The sequence below is a fragment of the Pholcus phalangioides genome, unplaced genomic scaffold (assembly GCF_987345545.1).
Source record: "Pholcus phalangioides strain wild (caught in Gottingen) unplaced genomic scaffold, Ppha-v1.0 ptg000172l_1, whole genome shotgun sequence".
Classification (NCBI taxonomy): domain Eukaryota; kingdom Metazoa; phylum Arthropoda; class Arachnida; order Araneae; family Pholcidae; genus Pholcus; species Pholcus phalangioides.
In genome coordinates this window covers 3,859,271-3,880,071 of record NW_028301637.1, presented here as the reverse complement: position 1 = coordinate 3,880,071, position 20,801 = coordinate 3,859,271, and the positions used below count along the sequence as shown (strand labels likewise).

At 37.0% G+C, this 20,801-nt stretch overlaps 1 protein-coding gene across 2 annotated transcripts in view; it reads left to right on the top strand.

The window, feature by feature from the left end:
• LOC149063573 (cyclin-L1) overlaps window positions 1-4,558 on the top strand; it is a 35,146-nt gene extending 30,588 nt beyond the window's left edge. Inside the window, exons 10-11 of one of the 2 annotated variants that reach the window (XM_089255775.1) lie at window positions 1,768-2,244; window positions 2,494-4,558. In XM_089255775.1, the coding sequence (XP_089111901.1) occupies window positions 1,768-2,244; window positions 2,494-2,578 (562 nt within the window). In that variant the 3' untranslated portion in view covers window positions 2,579-4,558. Of the gene's footprint in view, window positions 1-1,767 lie in introns of both variants that reach the window. The other variant, XM_089255776.1, reaches the window with a different exon arrangement.
• Window positions 4,559-20,801: the final 16,243 nt, after the last annotated feature.

Sequence of the window (20,801 nt, the reverse complement as noted above, 5' to 3'; positions counted from 1 at the left end):
TCTAGTATCAACAGCTCCAACTGATGTATGTGAAATGCTAGGTAATTTTGCAACAACGAGGATGGGTTGTTAGAAAACTCCTGAAACATGTTCTTCAAAAGATGTAGGGCAGAAAAAAGGAGCAAAACATAAGAGTACAACACTCAAGTTTCAAGAAAAGGCAAGACAGTTTTGAGCAATCCGAAAAAAATTATTATGTGGGATAAAAAAAAAAATTTTTCTAGAATCCGATAAAAACCTCAGCTCTGGATTTCATTGGAAAAGATTTACCATATGACCATTATAGCACGTTAGATAATTCATTCAGAGTTGCAAGAAGCGGATCTTATTTCTCATTTGGAATTCCGAAGAGAAGTGACAATGAACCTTCTACGATCTAAGGAGGGGTTAATTATTCATCCAGGTCCACGTTGTCAACTGAAAAAAAGATGTCAGTTCATCTGATGGCCATTATATTGTGTCTGCGACGCAAGGACGATGTGTGGTTTGCCAAAACAAAACACGATGTATAAATGCTACCAATATGACAAACAGGTCCATCAAATATATATTTTTTTCTTTTATCACAGAAATTTGAATTTTCTGCACTCATTTTTATGTTAAGAAATCGGTATGTGTTACGAATTTGAATTTGTAGTAGAAAATAGGAAATTTTGTGTGATAACTGTACTCCAGAAATAAATAATCGTGAGAATATAGACGATACCAGTTTCCGCTTTCACCTCTTCCCAAGTGCCAATGTCCCATTTATGAAACATCGTGAAAACAAAGAAAAATTTTTTTTTCTTCAAATTTCAAACTTGATCTATGTATAGCCATGCAAAAGGACCTCCAATTCCAAATTTCAAAACAATAAGTGACTTTCTTCATAGTTCTGTCTTTAAACGGTTAAGCACCTTAGAAAGGGCAAAATCGAATGTGATTTTGAGTGAAATATATTGTTGTAGCAGTTTCGAAATACAGTATACTCTCTCGTTAATCCAGCACATATCGGACCACACGTTTTTTTTTAAATGCTAGGGGAAAACCTGCCTAATACACTGGATTGCTGGATGGGTCAGACTATCCCATGCATGGATTATCGAGAGTCTACTGTACCATTGAAAAATATCATTGTAGAGGGATTTATCACAGTAAAGGTTATTATTGTATTGAGTGACCTTAACATTACACTTAAGGCATTTCCAAACAATACTTGAAAAAAGTACTGTTGTAGAGGGAGAGATTTTTGCCAATATTTTCAAGTATGCAGAGATGGTATTTTTTTTTGGCCTGAAATATACTGAGAAACATCCAGAAAATTCAATTTCTCAGTATATTCTCAAGTATCCTTGTAGCTGAAGGTTTCGCTGTGCAATAAGGGGTCATTCAAGTATTACGTCAGCATCGATGGGGGAAGGGGGTTTCCGATTTACTGACTTTTTGTGATGGGGGGGGGGTTTAGACGATGCTTACATCAACCACCCTTTATGAAATATTCTTAATGGCATCTTATTCGGTGCGCCAAAATTCTGTTTTACATTTAGTTTTGATGAAGGCGCACATCAAAGTACTAGTCTTGATAGGTTTCACTGTACAAATGTTTACACCATTCATATGAAGCACTAATGTTATGATTATAGGGAAAGAATGTCATTATTCATATATGATATGACTGTGTATGAAGGTTTACATATATTTAAAATCTGTGGCAGCTTCAAAAATCTGAGATTGGAAAGTGAATGTAATTTTATGATTATATTTTTTAATGATCTGTCTTTTGTGCAGGGAAGCAAAAGAGTCCAACCACAGAAAACGTAAAAGTCAGTCTCCTGTCGATGACGGATACGGTAGCCCACACCGAAAGAAAAAGACGAGAACCAGCTCTTCAGAATCTGCATCAAGCCAGAGCCCGAGTCCAAAGCGGAGCAAACACAAAAAGACACCACCTCGGGGCTTCAAGGAGTCTCGGCATTCACGTTCCCCTTCTCCGCAAAAGATCAAGGAGGCAAAAAAGTCCAAACACAGAAGTAGCCACAAAAGAAAGAAGAGTCGGAGTCGTAGCTTTAGTCCTACTGGTTCCCCACCTCACAAGCACAGTAGCACCAGCACGTCTAAGAAAGGTTACAAATCCAAATCGAAATCTCATCGTAACAAGTCTCCATCTCATAATTATGAACATAACCATCACTCAAATTACCACGAGAAGACACACAAATCTCGTAAAGAGAAAAGTAATCATCATTCACGGGAGAAAAGTCACAGGTGATGATTGCCATGCTCTTTACTTTTTCAAATGTATGATTGAAGGTTCTGTATATAAATGTTATATATATTTCTTGGTATCGATTGATTCTTAGGGGGAAATTAATTTATTGTGAACGGGTGTTTGTGTCGTTAAAAAAATGATTGCAAGTAATAAAATTTATGAATTTCCGATCACATAGAGCGAAAGTTACGCATGTTTTGTTTGAATCCTGGAAACTTCTGAATGCTGTCTTTTTTCTCCACCAGAAAAGTTTTTCCGTATAGCAAAAAGGAAGATTTCTGTGCCTCTTGCGCCAGCGAATGGTTAGTTCTGTTTGTTCCACATGTTTAGAGAATTGGGAAATTGTCATATATTTCTTGTGTGAATCAACTTTTCTGCCTTGCCACTGTAAATATTCCGAGTGCTGTTTGTGAGTGAACTCTGCTGCTTCGAAGTTATTCACTTATTTGAACGTCTTTTTTTATACAAAATCTGTTTCTTTGTAAAAGTTGCTGGCGTAAGCCTGTTTGATTTGCATGAAGGGACTTTATTGTGAATAAAGTATTGATTGTAACAGAGTAAGTGTATTTTCTTCATTCATGCGTAGAAATATCGGGTCTGTCCAGCCGAAATTTTGGTTTGTTTTCTGGACCCTTCACAAACTTCCAGATCTGTGAAATGCTTCACAAAATGTAAATTAATGAAATTATAAGTTTGACCTTTTGTGATCAATTAAATTATTTTGCTTCCCACAAAATTACTTATTTTTCACAAAATTAATGACCCTTTTCATAAAAAATTTCACAAAAACAGGACCCTAAGGGGAAAAAAAAGTCTGGACAGAGCCCTAAATATATTAAGTGCTTGGCAGAATTCGAAAGAATAGTCGAGAGAGAGTGGCAATACCAATTTATGTAATTTCGCATGACGTTTTTTATTCTGGTAGAGTGAAGAGACCTTTGGAAGAAACCTATCTTTGTGAAATGTATATTTCATTTTTTGTTTCGAATCTGGGCATTAATGAGTTTCATGTATTTCTTCTGTTAATAAGAACTACAAAGAGAAAAATTGTATTTGTTCATTGTATATATCTGGCCGTGTATTTTGAATTTGGAGGAAACTGAAATGTGTGTCAACACTTCACTACACTATCAAGAAAAAGACATTGCAATATACAGGGTGGTTCTAAATTCATACGCGCGAAAACCTCCCGAATTCTCATTCTCCAAAGTTCGCAGCTATGCTGTATATTATGCATGTGGGAATAGTCATCATTTTCATCAATGAGTGATACTTTAAAATATCTTAGTGATTACATTCGCAAGGATGCTCATTGTTTGGCAAGTTTAATATTTTATTTACTGGTCAAATGAGACATTTCACTGTTTTTTGATGCAACGATCAGCAGTGGGAACTGTGGGGGTAGGGCTGTAAATTTATTTATTAAATAGTTAAAACTTTCTATTGACAAAATAGAGACTGAAAATATTGTGGACATCTGTACATATGATACACAGCCTAAAGTGATATTTTTAATTTTTCCTCTTTTTTTCATTATTTGCCATTTCATGATTAACATTTCGTCATACATTGGATACTTTTTGCTTCATCGTGAGATATTGTGAAATCGTTCCGATGCTGAGTGATATTATACTTGTAACGAATCAAGGCTGTAATGCGTGAATTTTTTAAAATTCAACACACAACAACTGTTTGCAACCGTATTCACAATGAACCATTCAAAAATTTGGTATATTAGGCTGATTTTCCTGTTTGAGCATTATCGAGAAATAAGTCTTTACAGAAGTGTATTTCTCAAAAAAAATAAATGAAAAATAATAAACTTTTTTTTGGAACAAATCGGTCTAATATCCTGAACATTACAAATTGTTCATTTAGTGATGCCCATGAAAGCCTTGTTTGTTTCGTAAGTATAGTATTTCTTGCTGTACTTGTAACGAAATTGAATGGCTGCTGTAAAATGAAGTGCTTGTATATATGAGTATGTGTAGGAAATTGTGTATGAGAAAGAGATAGAGGTATAATATATTGGAACACAGATATTGACACGTTTCTCATGTTGCGCAAAGTTTTCCACTTTTTTTTCTCCACATCTTTGTTTATAGGTACTTGTTGAAGATTTGATTGAATTCTTAGACTGAAATTTTTATAATTACTCGATGCATTGTGTGATTGAAGTTGAATTAACACTTGTTGTATGTGTCAAGCACTGTTTTGACAATTTTTTTCAGTTGGGATATTGTACTCGACTGTCTCGCTTCGTTTTCAGAAGTGTTTGCTTGTAAATAAATTTTTTTATACAAAAAATTATGGATTTGGCATTTTTTCTGCGTTTAGAATTGACAACATTGAGAAGGATGAAATAAAGTTCACAAAACACATTTTACGAACAATACATATAAATCAGTCTGGTGATGATTGCTAATATAGTAGAAATTGTGAACACTTTTTGTACGTGGCTTTAGTCTCCTGCCACTTCTCTGACCTGCTCATGGTTCTCATCGACGTGATAGGATCCCAATACTGCAACTGCTATGGCCTCCCTTTCTTCGTCAGTTCCCTACAATATTGCCCACTTGGCCGTATTCATCAACACAGTTTAAACTGCAATCACAGGTGAACGGATTGGTTGAATTGAGGATTTTAACCGATCCGTGTCGATCGCTAATTTAACCTGCGATTGTAATTTAAACTGTTGGTGAATACGGCCGTTAGTGAGGTATTCACAGACGGTTGAAACCGTAGTGTCCATTTTTGGATAGGATGGATCGACATGGATTGGTTGAAAACCTAAATTCAACCAATATATGTGTCGACCTCCTATCTTAAAATTGTGACTAAAAGGTTTAAACCAGTGTTTCCTAAAGTGGGCGATGGAAGCTACGGTTATACCATTGGATTCTATGGGCTTGTTTGTGTTGCTATTTTTATAGCTCTTGTAAGAGAAAGACTGATGGGTATAGAGCATAGTTTCCCAACCTTTTTTTCCTCCCAACGCAATCTAACCCATAGGATTCCTGTGTTATACTCGTAGCTTCACGCCCACGTTGGGAATCACTGATATAGAGCATGGGTTTCCAACTGGTGTTCCGTATGATTAAACGCCATGGAACCCTCAAAAATCCTGGAACCCGGAGAGATTCCAAGAGAAGAAAGCTCTCTTGTTACTAATATTTATTTATTCAATATTGTTTGGCCGAGGCATATACAAGAGGATACGGAAGTTATGTTTGACGATTGATGATACAGGAAAATTCGGAAATCGTAGTACAATCTTCAATATTTGGTGGTAGGTTGCTCCAGTCCATAATAGTTCTTGGGAAGAAGCTAAATTTGTGACAATCTGAAGAAGCAAAGATGGGCTGAAGTTTTTGTTAAGGGGTCATTCAAGTATTACGTCAGCATCGAGGTGGGGGGGGGTCCCGATTTGCTGACTTTTAATGACAAGAGGGGAGGAGGGGGGTTTGGATGATGCTTACGTCATCAATCACCCTTCATGAAGATATGAAATATTCTTAATGGCATCTTATTCGGTGCGCCAAAAACGGATGAAACCTTTCGATAGCTATTGAGCACCTGAACTAACGTTCTACCTATTGATAAGTCCCCTACAGAGCCACTTCAATGATCTTTAAATGTTTCACGGATCATTCAAGTGTGTTCTGGAAATGTGTTCAGGCCACTTAGGTGCTCTGGAACTTTGCCATGCATCACTCCAAGTGATACGTAATTATACCACGGATCACTTAAGTAATATGGGAATGTTTCGCGGGTAATTTGAGCGATGTAGAACAACACTGGTGGCCGCTTAAGTGCTCTAAAACTGTGCCACATGTCACTCAAGGGATCTCTAAATGTTCCACGGATCATTTAAGTGTTCTGTAACTGTTGCGGGTTACTAAGGTGATCTTTGAATGTGAAAGTGATCGTTGAGGCCTACTTCAGTGATCTGAAAATGTGCCACGGACCACTTAAATGCTCTGGAATTGTGCGATGGGTTATTTAAGCGATTTGTAAATGTGCCGCTTAGTTCATTTTTACAAAATTAGGTTTGAGAGGGGCAAGCCACATCAGATAACCTTCAGGGCCACATTTAGTCTGCGGGTCAATGGTTTACCATGTGGCTTAAGTATAGGGTATATTAGGGTAGTAATGAATTTTTTAAAGAGAAGTTTTGGGTTCTTACCCTTCAAATAGCACTGAAATCAATAGAAATCGATTATAATAACATATACGGGTAATTTCTTTCGAAATGTTTTCCATCTGGGTGGGGAGACGCATGAGCCCCCTTCCTCGTACGTTTCCGATCCCACCAATATGCGTTAGGAGGTAGTGATGACGAAATTTTGCTGACGGGGGGGGGGGGGGGGGGGGTTAGAGTTTTGCTGACAAGGGGGTCAAAAATGAATAAAAATTTGCTTACTTAGTAATACTTGCCCTTAATGGTTGAGTCTAACAGAGAAATGTGAGGGTTTAATTAGAGTGTTGGAGGTGTCAATATTAAAAAACCCATGGAGGATTTTGAAGAGAAAAGTGTGTTAAACGAGAGATAAGTCGAGGAGAACGGTTGGATATTGAGTTGGCACTTGAGTTCCTATAGGGAGACAGACGAAGACCAACAGTTAAAAATGTAGCGAGTGGACTTATTTTGAATAGTTTCTAATCTGTACGTTGGTTTGGGTATGGGGGGGTCCCAGGTTTCACAGGCATAGGAGAGAGCAAGGAGGATATATGTCTGGTAGTACAGGTGACGGATATGACGGTGGAGTTTTTCAGGTTACAACGAAGGAAAAAGAGGTTTTGGAGACATTTACTAAAAATATAATCAACGTGAAGATTCCAGCTTCGTACTACAATTCTAATATGTACTTGCAAATAGATATTTTGTCACCAGGGGCAAGCACGCATTTTGGCTTCCCGTAGAAGGAGCAGTAGCACCCAAGGCACCAGATCCGTCTGCTTCCACCTTGTTGCCCTGTTCGCAAAGCTGTTCTTTATTTAGAAATTTTAACGAGATAAAAACTATAAAAAAAATCTCATGCATGTCATTTTCCGCTTCATTAGGAATTTTATAAATTGTATAAACAATGTTTTTTTGAAATTTTTGATCCACTAGTGAGATACTCTTGAGAGTGAGGATTCTTGAATTGCGGAATTTACGGGATACCTAGGGCCATCTTAACATACGAGTCTCATTCGGCCACGGTACAGCGACCTCAGTTGCATAGGGGGCTTCCATGAGATCTGGCACAATGATTTAATAAATATGTAAATTCTGATGTGGTGCCTAAGCCTTTTTATTTTGCTCTAACGCTATAAGACGGCAGTAGGGTCACAATTTTTTTTTTTTGGATAAATATTCAAAAATTTGTTCCGTGGAACAGCCCCATCAAAGGTTCCAGGAGGAGGTTTACATTGGGAAACACCTGATCTAGAGACTGTATAAGCATGTGAGTGACCAAAAGAATGACCTGGTGAGCGAGGGATGAAAAAAGTGATCTAGAGGGTGTGAACGACCAAAAGAGTGACCACAGAAGCATATTTACGGTGTGAGAGGGGAGGGGAACTAAGCGAGCTGGGCTGATAATTTGGAGGAATGAGTGGTTAAGAAAACTATACTAGAATGGGTGAAAAGTGACAAAATTTGTATATCCCACAGGTGACAAAACCATAAAACCGCCTCCGGTGGGGGCCTTGGGCAAAGCTCTCATCGAACGGCCCTAAACTTATGTGGCCCTTGTCAATTGCTCGAATTTCTGTATGGAACAATGAGACATTTGCCCAAGCCGCACTTGCTATTTATCATAGCACCTGATCCAATTATCGTGGAGTGCTCCTATGCACTCGAGAAGCCCCCCTCCCCCACGGGCCGTGCCCGGGGGACCCATGCTTTAGGGTGATCCTAGGGTAATTTATTAAAGAATCAGGCAATGTCTTCCTCCTTCAATTCAGAAACAAAATGGGCGAAACAATACCTAATGTTTGATAATAAATACCCTGCGTTGTAAAGCACCGTTATAAAATGTATACATATTAAAAAGGGTTCTGTTTTGGTTGAAAAAAAATTGTCGTTCATCTCTGGTGTAGTTAGGCCTTCTGTTGTAAACATATATGAGGAACATAGCCAAAGATGAGTGCGTCGTTATGTCCAAGTTTAGGAATATATCTCGTATCCCTACTTCCACACTTTCACTCGTTTATTGGGTAGGCAAATAGTAAATAATATCATTACATGGGAACCTCTGCTGAAATCTAGAAAAATATAATAAATAGCCTGCTTAAAAAAACTCGGTTGAGCTGAATAAATATCTTTATATATCATAAAAAAAAACAATCGCTTCGGTATACGAAGGATCTTTCTTTCCAGGTGGGAGCACTTTCTCTTTTATTTCACCTGCACTGACCTGTTGTTTCTCTGCTCACATAATTTCGATATTTGTGACAAAATAACATGCTACCTTATGCATATTTTGCAAACTTTATTCAAAAAATGAAGTCTCTTTTCATAACTCAAGCCCTGTGTGTCAATAAAGACACGCGTAGCTCTTCTCTGCACCCTTTCAACCAAGTCTATGCCTTCTCGGTAGGTATGGTGTCCAAAACCTTACAGCATACTCCAGTCCAGGACGAACTAAGCCTCGGAAAAGCGGAAGAATGACTTTAGGAGAACGCGAACAGACATTTTTCAAAATGAGACCAAGCATTCTATTTGTTTTTTTGACCACCGCTGAACAATGTTCAGAAAACCTAAGCCGCTCGTCAATGAGAATTCCCAAATCGGTTACCCTAGTTGCATCCGGGATATTGACATCATTCAACTAGCAAAAGAAAAATGTGGGTTGTTCGAACCAAAATGAGCGACCATGCACTTGTCAACGCTAAAATATATGCTCCCTCATTTCCGAACGCGGCAATACTGTTTAGGTTGGTCAGGAGCAAGTACCTATCGCTTTGGTTCTCAACTACCCCGATTAGCTCGAAGTTATCTGCGAATTTAGTAACAATCCCATCGATACCCTGATCGAGTTTATCGATAAAAAGCACTTGTCAACGGCCATGAACTTGTCAACGCTAAACGTCATGCTCCATTCATTTGCCCATGCCCCAGTCCTATTTAAGTTGGTCTGGAGCATCTCCTTACCGCTTTGATGCCCGGCTACCCCCATTAACTTCACGGCACCCGCGAATTTGCTAATAATCCCATCGATACCCTGATCGAGTTTATCGATAAAAAGTGAAAAAAAGTATGGGGCACAGGACACTTCCTTGAGGAACTCCACTACTGACACCTGTCCAATCAGAGAATTCCCCGTTCACCATAACTCGTTATCTCTTAACCATGACTCTATGGTTAAGAGATAAGAGATTAAGAGATAATTGCTATAAAATAGCAGTACTACCCACTAGTGGCTTCTGATGCATGCTGATACAAAAAATTATCGAGCACCAACTTAAGAAAGTCTCTTTCATATTGATCTCCAGCTGAAAGGTTCTCCCAATCGATAACCGGATAATTGAAATCCTCTAATGACAACGCTCTGATGCTTACACTTGTAAGAAAAAAAATCGTCGTCAAGTTTGGTGATATAGTTTGGATCCCTATTCAGTGGGTTGTAACAAACCCCTACAATAAGTTTATAACGCCTTTTGTTTTCAAGCTCAACCCATACAGTTTCAATATCACTTCTCTATACGTTACAATGCCTTCAAACATGATTTCACGTATTTCAACACCACCCCCCCTTCCTATCAGATCTATTTCTTTCAATAGTATCATACTCTGAGATGTGTAAGAATTATTCATCCCCATCGTTTGCCCAAGATTCTGTAATGGTTATAAGATCCAGGCCGTCCACAGCTATCATAGTTTGTAAAAAATCTTTCTTATTACCCAAGATCCTGACATTTATTAGAGCACATTCTAATTTGCCCCGTGATTTAGTGTCAATCTAGAAGTCATCCAAGTCAGAGGTGGGTAATTTCCCGTTAATACTGTTATTATTATCATTTACTAACCCCCTTTTGATCTACGTGGTCTGGGAGTAAAAACCTGACCTAAGCCCATCGCAAACCTCCCAGACCCCTGTCTATTTAGGTGAATCTCATCCCAACGAAACCCCCTATCGGTGAATGTGGGAAGCTCCAAAAACGTGACCTCAAGTGAAGAGTAAATGTCCTTCAGGCCAAGTTAAAGCGGTGGATCCTACTCCTATACCCCCATTAACCCTTGACAGTACTGAAATCTGCCACATCTGAACCCCCCTCCCGAGCGGATAACAGCAAGTCTTGGTACTCTGACAGAGACTCACTAATATCCGCTCCTACCTGATTTGTTCCCATCCACATGGTTACCCGTCTAGGGAGCTTTCATCTACGGAAAACGTCTCTCTCTCTCGATCGCTGCCAATCTTCCCTGCCAGGAAGACAACAGCGCTCGAAACATCGAAAATCCTTACACACCTTGTTCCCTAGTTCCCCCTAACCATGGAATCCCCGATAATTAAACCCCTGTATATCAATAACCCTTCTCAACCAATATTATAACTTATAAAATATTTTTTAATATTATACATATCGACTTTTTCTATGTGGCACATTATTCAAAATTCGGTCATGAATTTCAATCGAAAGATCACAACAGTTGTGTTTTTTGTTTGATAGGTGACAGCAGTTGTTATATTGACATGTAATATACAGGATGCATAGTTCACTGAGCGTATCTTATTTTACTGGCGAACCGTTGATCCTAGAGTTAAGCTTCCAATTAGAAAAAATATCCAAATAACGGGTAGTACTCAGATATGTCATTCATGTTTCAAGGGGTTGTATAGTTACTTATTAAAATTAAAAAAATGTTAACTTTTTGTTCAGACACTCCATGCTCAAGAACACCCAATTATAAAGTTGTTGCTCTCTGTCTCTCCTGATGCCAACAAAAAAAATTCCACGTTTCCAAGTGCAATATGTATTGAGATATTTAAATTCGAAAAACGGGGGAAAGTTGGGGAAAAACAGCATTAAAAATGCGGGTAAAATGGTTGTGCATTCATTTAATGCTGTCCCATTTCATCAGTGTGCTGGAATTATTTCTCCCGTTAATTTTAAATTTTCATAATGGAAATGAAATTATTTCTTCCATTAATTCTGAATTTGCATTAATTCTAGAATTCTTTCTTCTCGTTAATTTTGAATTTTCATCAACTATGGAATTATCATTTCTTTTTCATTAATTCTAAATTGCTATTGGTGCTGGAATTATTTTTTTCCTCTCAATTTTCAATTCATCAATTATAATTTCTCATGAGTTTGAAATTACCTTCATCGCCGAATTTTCATCTGTTTTTGTGTTAATTTATATTTAATTGTGCATTTAAATGTTGGATTAACACAAAATATCTCAGAGATAGATAGATGGCTTTTTCTCAGTTCGAGATATCGAGGAAACAGTTATTTTCCGGCTATTATGCTGAGGTGAACTCGGAAAGAAAAGTCATCACGTCTCCACCGGGACTCGAATCCAGCCCCTCTTGCATATCGGGCAAGCATGCTACCATCTACACCACTGGAGACATGATCCTGCCTTCCTTATTTCACGCACTGTGGCGTGAGGCACTGAAATAGAGGCAGCAGCCTCTCAACTTCAGGCAATGGTATGCAAGAGGGCCTAGGTTCGAGTCCCTCGAGTAGGAATTTTCAAAATGTTTTCACATTTTTGATACTCAAAAAATGCATTAAAAACATTGAATGGCAGAAAATCTTTATTTTTTCAATTTTTTTTTGAATAATTATCTTGGGAATAATTATCCTTGTGTAATTATCTTGGTTCAAATTTTTTTCCACCCGAAATGTGATGCAGGGTACATTCATCTCCACATACAATTTTTCCAGAATTTTATTGCTAAATTTTATGCAATAGATTACCCTTTTCCCGGAGGCACTTCCTCCAGGAAGACATCTTAAAAACCCCATGGAAGTTCACCTTTGAGTGCTGCCCAAAGTTCATATTCACCATATTTCTAACACAAAACTTACACAATCTTCAAGTCCCGGCTTTACTTCCAGAGATCAAAAAAATAATTTTACAGTGAGAAAACACAACCCACACATTTGTGGCACCTGGGTCTGAAACGGTTATCATCGCATAGGCGTACGCAGAATTTTCTCAAGAGGGGGCGGGGGTTCAATTTTTTTCTACTCAGTGGGGGGAGGGTTTACGTTCTTTCCTGCAAAATAACACTATAATCTCGGCTTGAGAGGGTGGGTTAGAACCCCAAACCCCCCCCCCCCACTTTGCGTACGCCAATGGGTTATCGTATTCTCAATGACAACGCTATCCGCCATCGCAGTTAATAACCACAAGTGACGCGACATGAAATTAAAATTTCCAAGGGAGGACGACGACGGCAAAGGTGCTGCTATCTCGTTACGTATATTTTCTAATAATAATTCCACATTCGAGGAAAAAAAAAATCTCTCGCGCTCCACATTCCCTTGCCTTGGAACCGCACCGCACACGTGCGTAAGCAAAAACGGACAATTCTTTGGAAGACAGATTCGCTCTGGTCAAGGACACGATCACCTCTGAGATAAGACGGGGGGCCCATCCCTTCCCCCTTGCATTTCGTTCACACGTGGACATTCATTTAATGGTGGGAAAAATTACTACATTCCACAGTAAAATTAGCCTTATCTTGGTTGAGGTGACCTGTTTTTAATGTTATCCCGTCTCGGATTCCGAGGACCTTCTTCGAGGAATTATGCGTATTTCTTTTTGTTCGCAATATTCACATAAGTACGGTCCTCTACAAGAGGATTCATAATTTTTATGTAGATAGGTGTTCGAAACTGAATACCATATTTTGAACCGGGATGCATTAATCCTTTAGAATTATGTTCTTCAACCCGCTGTGGTCTCGTGGACCGGTTCCACGAGAATTTTCTCTGCCGGTCCACAAAGAACTTCGCCCACTCTATGATGCCGCTATATTATTCCAGATTTAAAAAATAAAATTGTCTAAATTTGTTATTATTTTTGTTTTTGCCGATAATCGGTCCGCAAATTATTTTCCTGCTTATTAATCTTTTGCCGGCCCGCAAATTACATTTCATATTCATTCATTTTCGCCGGCCCGCAAATTATTCCTATTTATTTATCTTTTATCGGTCCGTAAATTGCTTTCATATTTATTTATTTTTTGCCGGTCCGCAAGTTATTTCTCTTAAGTAATTAATGAAAGTAATAATTTCAGCATTGATGAAAAGTCTTAGTGTCTTAATGAATGTCTTAATAATTAAAGTAACAATGAAAGTAATAATAACAATGAAAGTAATAATAACAATGAAAGTAATAATAACAATGAAAGTAATAATAACAATGAAAGTAAATAATTCCAGAATTGAAGAAAATTAAGAACTAATTGAAAAGAAATAATTCGTGAAATGATAAAAGAAATAATTTCAGCATTGATGAAGAGTAATGTAAGCAATTAATGAAAGTAATAATTCCAGAATTGATGAAAATTAAGAATTGATGTGTGTGTGAAATTAATAATTCATGAATCGATGAAATTATTAATTCCAGAATTGATGAAATTATTAATTCTAGAATTGATGAAATTATTAATTCTAGAATTGATGAAATTATTAATTCTAGAATTGATGAAATTATTAAATCTAGAATTGATGAAATTATTAATTCTAGAATTGATGAAATTATTAATTCTAGAATTGATGAAATTATTAATTTTCCAGAATTGATGAAATTACTAATTTTCCAGAATTGATGAAAATTCAGAAATAATTCGATAATTGATGAAAGAAATAATTTCAGCATTTAAGTGTAATTCAGATTCAGCATTTAAGTGAAAACTCAGAATGAGAAACTCATGAAAAAAGTTTTATTTTTGTGCAGTCTAATAATTTACTCTGAGTCCGGGACCCCACAAAATGCAGGGCATGATGCGACCGCACCTGTCTCGCACCCCTTAAAGGTCTGGTGCGGATATGTGTGTCCAGACCTTAAGGTGGCTCTGACTTAGAGAGGGGGGGGGATAACTTATCCCCCTTCGGTCGGGAATACTGTACTATGGTTTTGCTTCGGTCGGGTTCATAAAAATCAGGGCTGGTGCGTAGGTATGTTTAGAAATAATACTTTGAACTTGACACGTAAATTTCTCCGAAAAATTAATAATAAGTTTCATGAAACGGACGATCATTTCACTAAAAATGACAATTAGAATTGATAGTGATCGATCCGATTTTTTGGTATAATAATTATTTTAGAGCTTTCACGAGGGGGAAAAAAATTGCGCGAATGATTGATTTCCATTGTTGTTATGATCATGACGTTGGGTTGTCGTATCATCAGACATAGACATGGAATCATCAGATTTAGACATGGGAAAAATAAGACACATTTTGACAAGAAAATCATTCACAACCGAATAGCGATGGAAGGAAATGGACAATACGCTATACTGATAAATATTGATGGGGGGAAATCGGAAAAGATTTTCTCGGAACAATCATATTAATCCTTTTGAATTTTGATCGAACAATGAGTCGAATTTTTGTTTATTCCAACAATGACCGAATATGAAACATACCTGATTCACGAACAGTGCCTTAAAGCATGCGAACCAATACATTTTGAAGCTATTAATCATATGAGGTATAATGATGGCGATGAATATTGATGAAAATAATTTTGAAAAATTTATTTTTTTTACTGACGTTATTGGTTGACATTATTTCTCTACTCAATTTTGTATTATATTGAAAAAATTACATGTAATTCTTATTTAATACCCCCATGCTATGCAGCATTATTTAAAATAAGACGCCCAATTTTTTTTTTGGTTTCAATATATTACATAAATATATCTAAATATATTGTAAATGGTCATTGTTTATATATGAAAAATTGAAAACGAAATTGATGATGCCAAAAACTGGAATTTGAAAGCATTATATGCAAATTGAAAACATTACATGAAGATTGAGAAATTCAAAAATGAAATTAATCGAAGCCAATGTCTCGGGCTCTCATCCGGGGGGTGGGCGACACCCTGACATTGGCTTGAAATAGAACGTTTCTTAGAGCATCTTCAGCTTCGCTTTTTCAAAATTTAATGCTTTCGAATTCCAGTTTTTCTCATCATCAATTTCGTTTTCAATTTTTCATATATAAACAATGAATTTTTACAATGTTTATACACTACACTGTATATTGCAGCTGCCTATGGCGATGGCATTGGTAAGTTCCGACAAAAATTAATTAATTTTGCAACATAATTTACATTTTCTCTATATGCAAATATACAGGGTGTTCTGTTAATGGACCGACAAACTCAGAGGGGTGTTAGTAGACATCAAGAGGAACAAAAATTGCGATGGAACATGGTGTCGCAAACCACGTTGAGAGGGTGAAAATCGCGAAAAACACACGCAGGTTTCGACGTCACGCTGGAACGACAAAATGTACAATAATAACTGAAAAAAGACTTATTTGATTAATTATTGCAAGAGTTAATGCAATTGAATAATCGACGTTAGATTTACACAAAATTCCAAAACGAACACATCTAACGTCAATTATTCAATTGTACTATCAAACCCAAAAAGAAATTCATTTCTATTGCAAGAGTTGATGGAAGTGGCGGCAGCTGACGTCATTGCACAATCTACAACGACGTAAAAACGATTCCCGGACGCGCTCGAAGATACCAGGTATGCTTTTGATGTCTGCCGCAGCGACGACAATCCGCGCTGTGAGATCCTTCGGTGTGTCTACAGGCGTCGCGTAAACGAGTAATTTAAGGTGACCCCATAGGAAAAAGTCACATGGATTGAGATCCGTCGAAATGTCATCGATAGTAACAGAATAGAATATTTACTCTATTTTTGATGTATAGATCGTGTACGAAAGGAAGTTTCACGGATGGCCATAGGTCAAAGGTCAACAGAAAAATGCCTGAGAACGGAAGGAGATGAGAGGACCTAAATCCCCATCATTGTCCCTTACCTGCCCCTTGCGGGGTTCGGTCGCAAAAACTACGTTTTTTCACTTCGGTCGCAAATAAGACGACACGACGTGGAGGCCAAGCAACGGGCCTCGCGTGCTCAATCCACCTCCTGGGGTAACATCGAGGTGATTGCGCACCTCGCGGGAAAAATGTGCAGGGGCACCATCATGCACGAACCACATGCCGCTAACGTCAGATATGGTGAGCGAACCGACGAACGCATTCAGCGATCAACTGACATCCACCTTTCGTCTTCTCTGGACTCAGAGCCTGAATGCGTTTTTCACAGATTTTCACCCTCTCAACGTGGTTTGCGGCACCATGTTCCATCGCAATTTTTGTTCCTGTTGATGCCTACTAACAATCCTCTGAGTTTGTCGGTCCATTAACAGAACACCCTGTATACGTATGTACATACAGTATGTATATATATATATAACTTTTTACTACCACCACATTATAAGAAGAAATGAAATAATTATCATGGACATTCAATTTTAGTTGTGATTAAAGCCTAAAGACACACAAAAAAACTTTCAAAAAATTATTTAATGCACAACTAATTAAACCTTTAAGCGGCATTGACGAGATATCTCAAATAGAGATACATGAAAGAGGTAATGTTGGTTGTTGCAGGAAGCATCAAGGAAAGAAGTCATGTCACCTGAAAGAAGTCAAGTCTATTGTTGGAAGAAGCATTGTAAAAGAAAGAAAGAAATTGTGTCAGTTGTTGCGCAGGAAGCAGAAAGTTTATTACAGGAAATACTATTGCAAATATTGTTGTAAGAGAGAGGACGTCACATCGAATGATAAAAAACATTGTAGAAAGAAGTCATGTCTGTTGTTACAAGAAGTATTGTTGAAATCAAGTCATGCCTGTTGAATATAGAAAATATTCACAACGAGATGAGGACAAATAACAATTTATAATACGCCGACATGTTTCGGCACTCATGAGAAACATGTCGTAGTCAGAATCATGATTCTGATTACGTTTCTCGTTGGGGCAGTACGTGTTTTCCACCTTGATAACGGCACCCATGAGTGCCGAAACATATGTCGGGGTATTTATAAATTGTTATTTGTCCTCATCTCGTTGTGAATATTTTCTATAGTTTCGGGCAAAGTGATTCTTTTTGATTAATCATGCCTGTTGTTAGAAGAAGTATTGTTGAAAAAAAAATCAAGTTGTTTACAGGAAGCATTGTTGGAATAAGTCATGTCGGTTGTTTCAAGAAGCAATGTTGAGAAAAATTGTATGAGTTTTTAAAGGGAGCAGAAACTTTATTTGAGGAAGTGCTATTGCAAACGTTATTGAAAGAGAGAAATCTTGTCAGTTGTTGAAGGAGGCATTGCTGAAAGAAGTCATGCCAGCAGTTGCTTAAAGCAATGCTGAAAAAAGTCGTGTTAGTTATTGAAGGAAGTATTGTTGAAAGAAGCCAAAGTAGAGGTGTTGTTTGGAGGATTGTTGAAAAAATCATGCCAGTTGTTGGTGGAAACTTTGTTGAATGAAATTGTGGTAGTTGTTGCAGGAAGCATTACTGAAAGTAGTCATGATACTGGAATTACTTTTGAAAGAAATCATGTCACCGGAAGCATTGTTGTAAGAAGTTATGTTAGTTGTTGAACAAACATTGTTGTAAGAAGTCATGTTAGTTGTTGAACAAACATTGTTGAAAGAAGTCATGTCTGTTGCTACAATAAGCATTGTTGAATGAAGTCATGAAGTTGTTACTGTAAGTATTGTTGAAATAAGTGATGTCGGTTTATTCAAGGAGCTTTGTTACAAGAAGTGATGTCTGTTGTTTTAAAAAGCATTGTTGAAAGAAATCATGTCAGTGTTTTAAGAAGGCGTTGCTGAAGGAAGTTATGTCAGCTATTGCTTGAAGCATTGTTGAAGTATTCTTGTCAATTACTGAAAGAGGCATTGCTGAAATAAGTCATGTCATCTGTTGCATGGAACGATATTAAGGTCATGTAATTTGTTGAAGCAGTTATTGTTGAAAGAATTCAAAGCAGTTGTTGCCTGAAGCAATCTTGAAAGAAGTCATGTCATTTGTTGCCCGACGCATTGTTAAAAGAAGTCATGTAACTGTTACTGGAAGCATTCATGAAAGAAATTGTGTTAGTTGTGGTAGGAGGCATTGTTGAAAGAAGTCATGTCATTTGTTGCTCGACTCATTGTTAGAAGAAGTCCAGTCAACTGTTGCTGGAAGCATTGTTGAAAGAAGTTATGTTAGTTGTTGTTTGAAGCATTGTTGAGAAATATCGTACCAGGAAGCTTTGTTGAAAGATCTCATGTCAACTGTTGCTAGAAGTAGTGTTGAAAGAAATCGTGAAGGTGGTTTCTGGAAGCATTGTTGAAAGAAGTTGAATCAGTTGTTACAGGAAGAGAAAATTCTTTTAGAGTAAGTGCTATTGCCAACATTGTTGTAAGAAGTTACGTTAATGATAAAAAACATTGTTGAAAGAAGACATGTCTGCTGTCACAAGAGATATTGTTCAAAGAAGTCATCCAGTTGTTAAAGGAAGCTTTGTTGAAATAAGTTATGACAGTCGTTTCAAATAAGCATTGTTGAAATAAGTTATGACAGTCGTTTCAAATAAGCATTGTTGAAATAAGTTATGGCAGTCGTTTCAAGAAGCATTGTTGAAAGAACTAATGCCAGTTGTTGCTTGAAGCAATGTTGAATAAGGTTGTGTCAATTGTAGAGAAAAGTATTGTTGAAAGAAGTAAAAGCAGTTGTTGCTTGCTTGGGGAATGGTTAAAAGAAGTCATGTCAACTGTTGCTTGAAGCATTGTTGAAAGAAGTCATGTCAACTGTTGCTTGAAGCATTGTTGAAAAAGTCGTGTCAACTGTTGCTTGAAGCATTGTTAAAAGAAGTCATGTCAACTGTTGCTTGAAGTCGTGAAGGTCACAGAAGTGTCAAAGAAGTCGTGAAGGTGCTTATTGGAAGCATTGTTGAAAGAAATTATGTCATTTTTTTCCAGGAAGTCGGATATTTTTAGAGGAAGTACTATTGCAGACATTGTTGTAAGAGAGAAGTCATGTCTGTTTTTACAAGAAGTATTGTTGAAACAGTCATCCATTTGTTACTGGAGGTATTGGTGAAATAAGTCATGTTGATTGTTTCAAGAAGCATAGTTGAAAAAAATCATGTCAGTGTTTGCAGGGAGCAGAATTATTTTCTTGAGGAAGTACTATTGCAAACGTTGTTGAAAGAAGTCATGTTAGTTGTTTAAAGAAGCATTATTGAAAGAAATCATGTTAATCGTTACTTGAAGCATTGTTTAAAGAAATCATGTTAATCGTTACTTGAAGCATTGTTTAAAGAAATCATGTTAATCGTTACTTCAAGCATTGTTTAAATAAATCATGTTAATCGTTACTTGAAGCATTGTTTAAAGAAATCATGTTAATCGTTACTTGAAGCATTGTTTAAAGAAATCATGTTAATCGTTACTTGAAGCATTGTTTAAAGAAATCATGTTAATCGTTACTTGAAGCATTGTTTAAAGAAATCATGTTAATCGTTACTTGAAGCATTGTTTAAAGAAATCATGTTAATCGTTACTTGAAGCATTGTTTAAAGAAATCATGTTAATCGTTACTTGAAGCATTGTTTAAAGATGTTATGTCGGTTGTTGCTGAAAGCACTGTTGAAGGAACACTCATGTTAGTTGTTTCAAGAAGCATTGTTGAAAGAAACCATGTCAGGATTGAAAGAGCCAGACAAAACTTTTAGAGGAAGTACTATTGCAAACATTGTTGACAGAGAACATGTCAATTGTTGAAGGAGGCATTGCTGAAAGAAGTCATGTCAGTTGTCGCTTGAAGCATTGTTGAAATAACTCATGGCGATTGTTGCTGGAAGCAATGTTGAAAGAAATTGTGTTAGTTGTTTCAGGAAGAATTGATGAAAGAATCATGTTAGTTGTTGCTTGAAGCATTATTGAAAAAAGTTGTGAAGGTTGTTACTGAAAGTATTGTTGAAAGAAATTGTCTCAGTGGTTACACTCTGGAAGCAGAATTTTTTTTAGAGTAAGTACTATTGCAAATATTTTTGTAAGAGAGACGTCATGTTAAATAATAAAAGACATTGTTGAAAGCAGTCATGTCTGTTGTTACAAGATGTATTGCTGAAAGAAGTCATGTCTGTTGTTACAAGATGTATTGCTGAAAGAAGTCATGTCTGTTGTTACAAGATGTATTGCTGAAAGAAGTCATGTCTGTTGTTACAAGAGGCATTTTTGAAAGCAATTGTTTCAGTTTTTGAAGGGAGCAAAAAATTTTTTTGAGGAAGTACTATTGGAAACATTGTTGGAAGAAGTCATGTCTGTTGTTGAAAGAAGTCATAGTAATTGTTGAAGGAAGCATTGTTGAAAGAATTCATGCCAATTGTTGCTTAAAGCATTGTTAAAAGAATTCATGCCAATTGTTGCTTAAAGCATTGTTGAAAGAATTCATGCCAATTGTTGCTTAAAGCATTGTTAAAAGAATTCATGCCAATTTTTGGTGGAAACACTG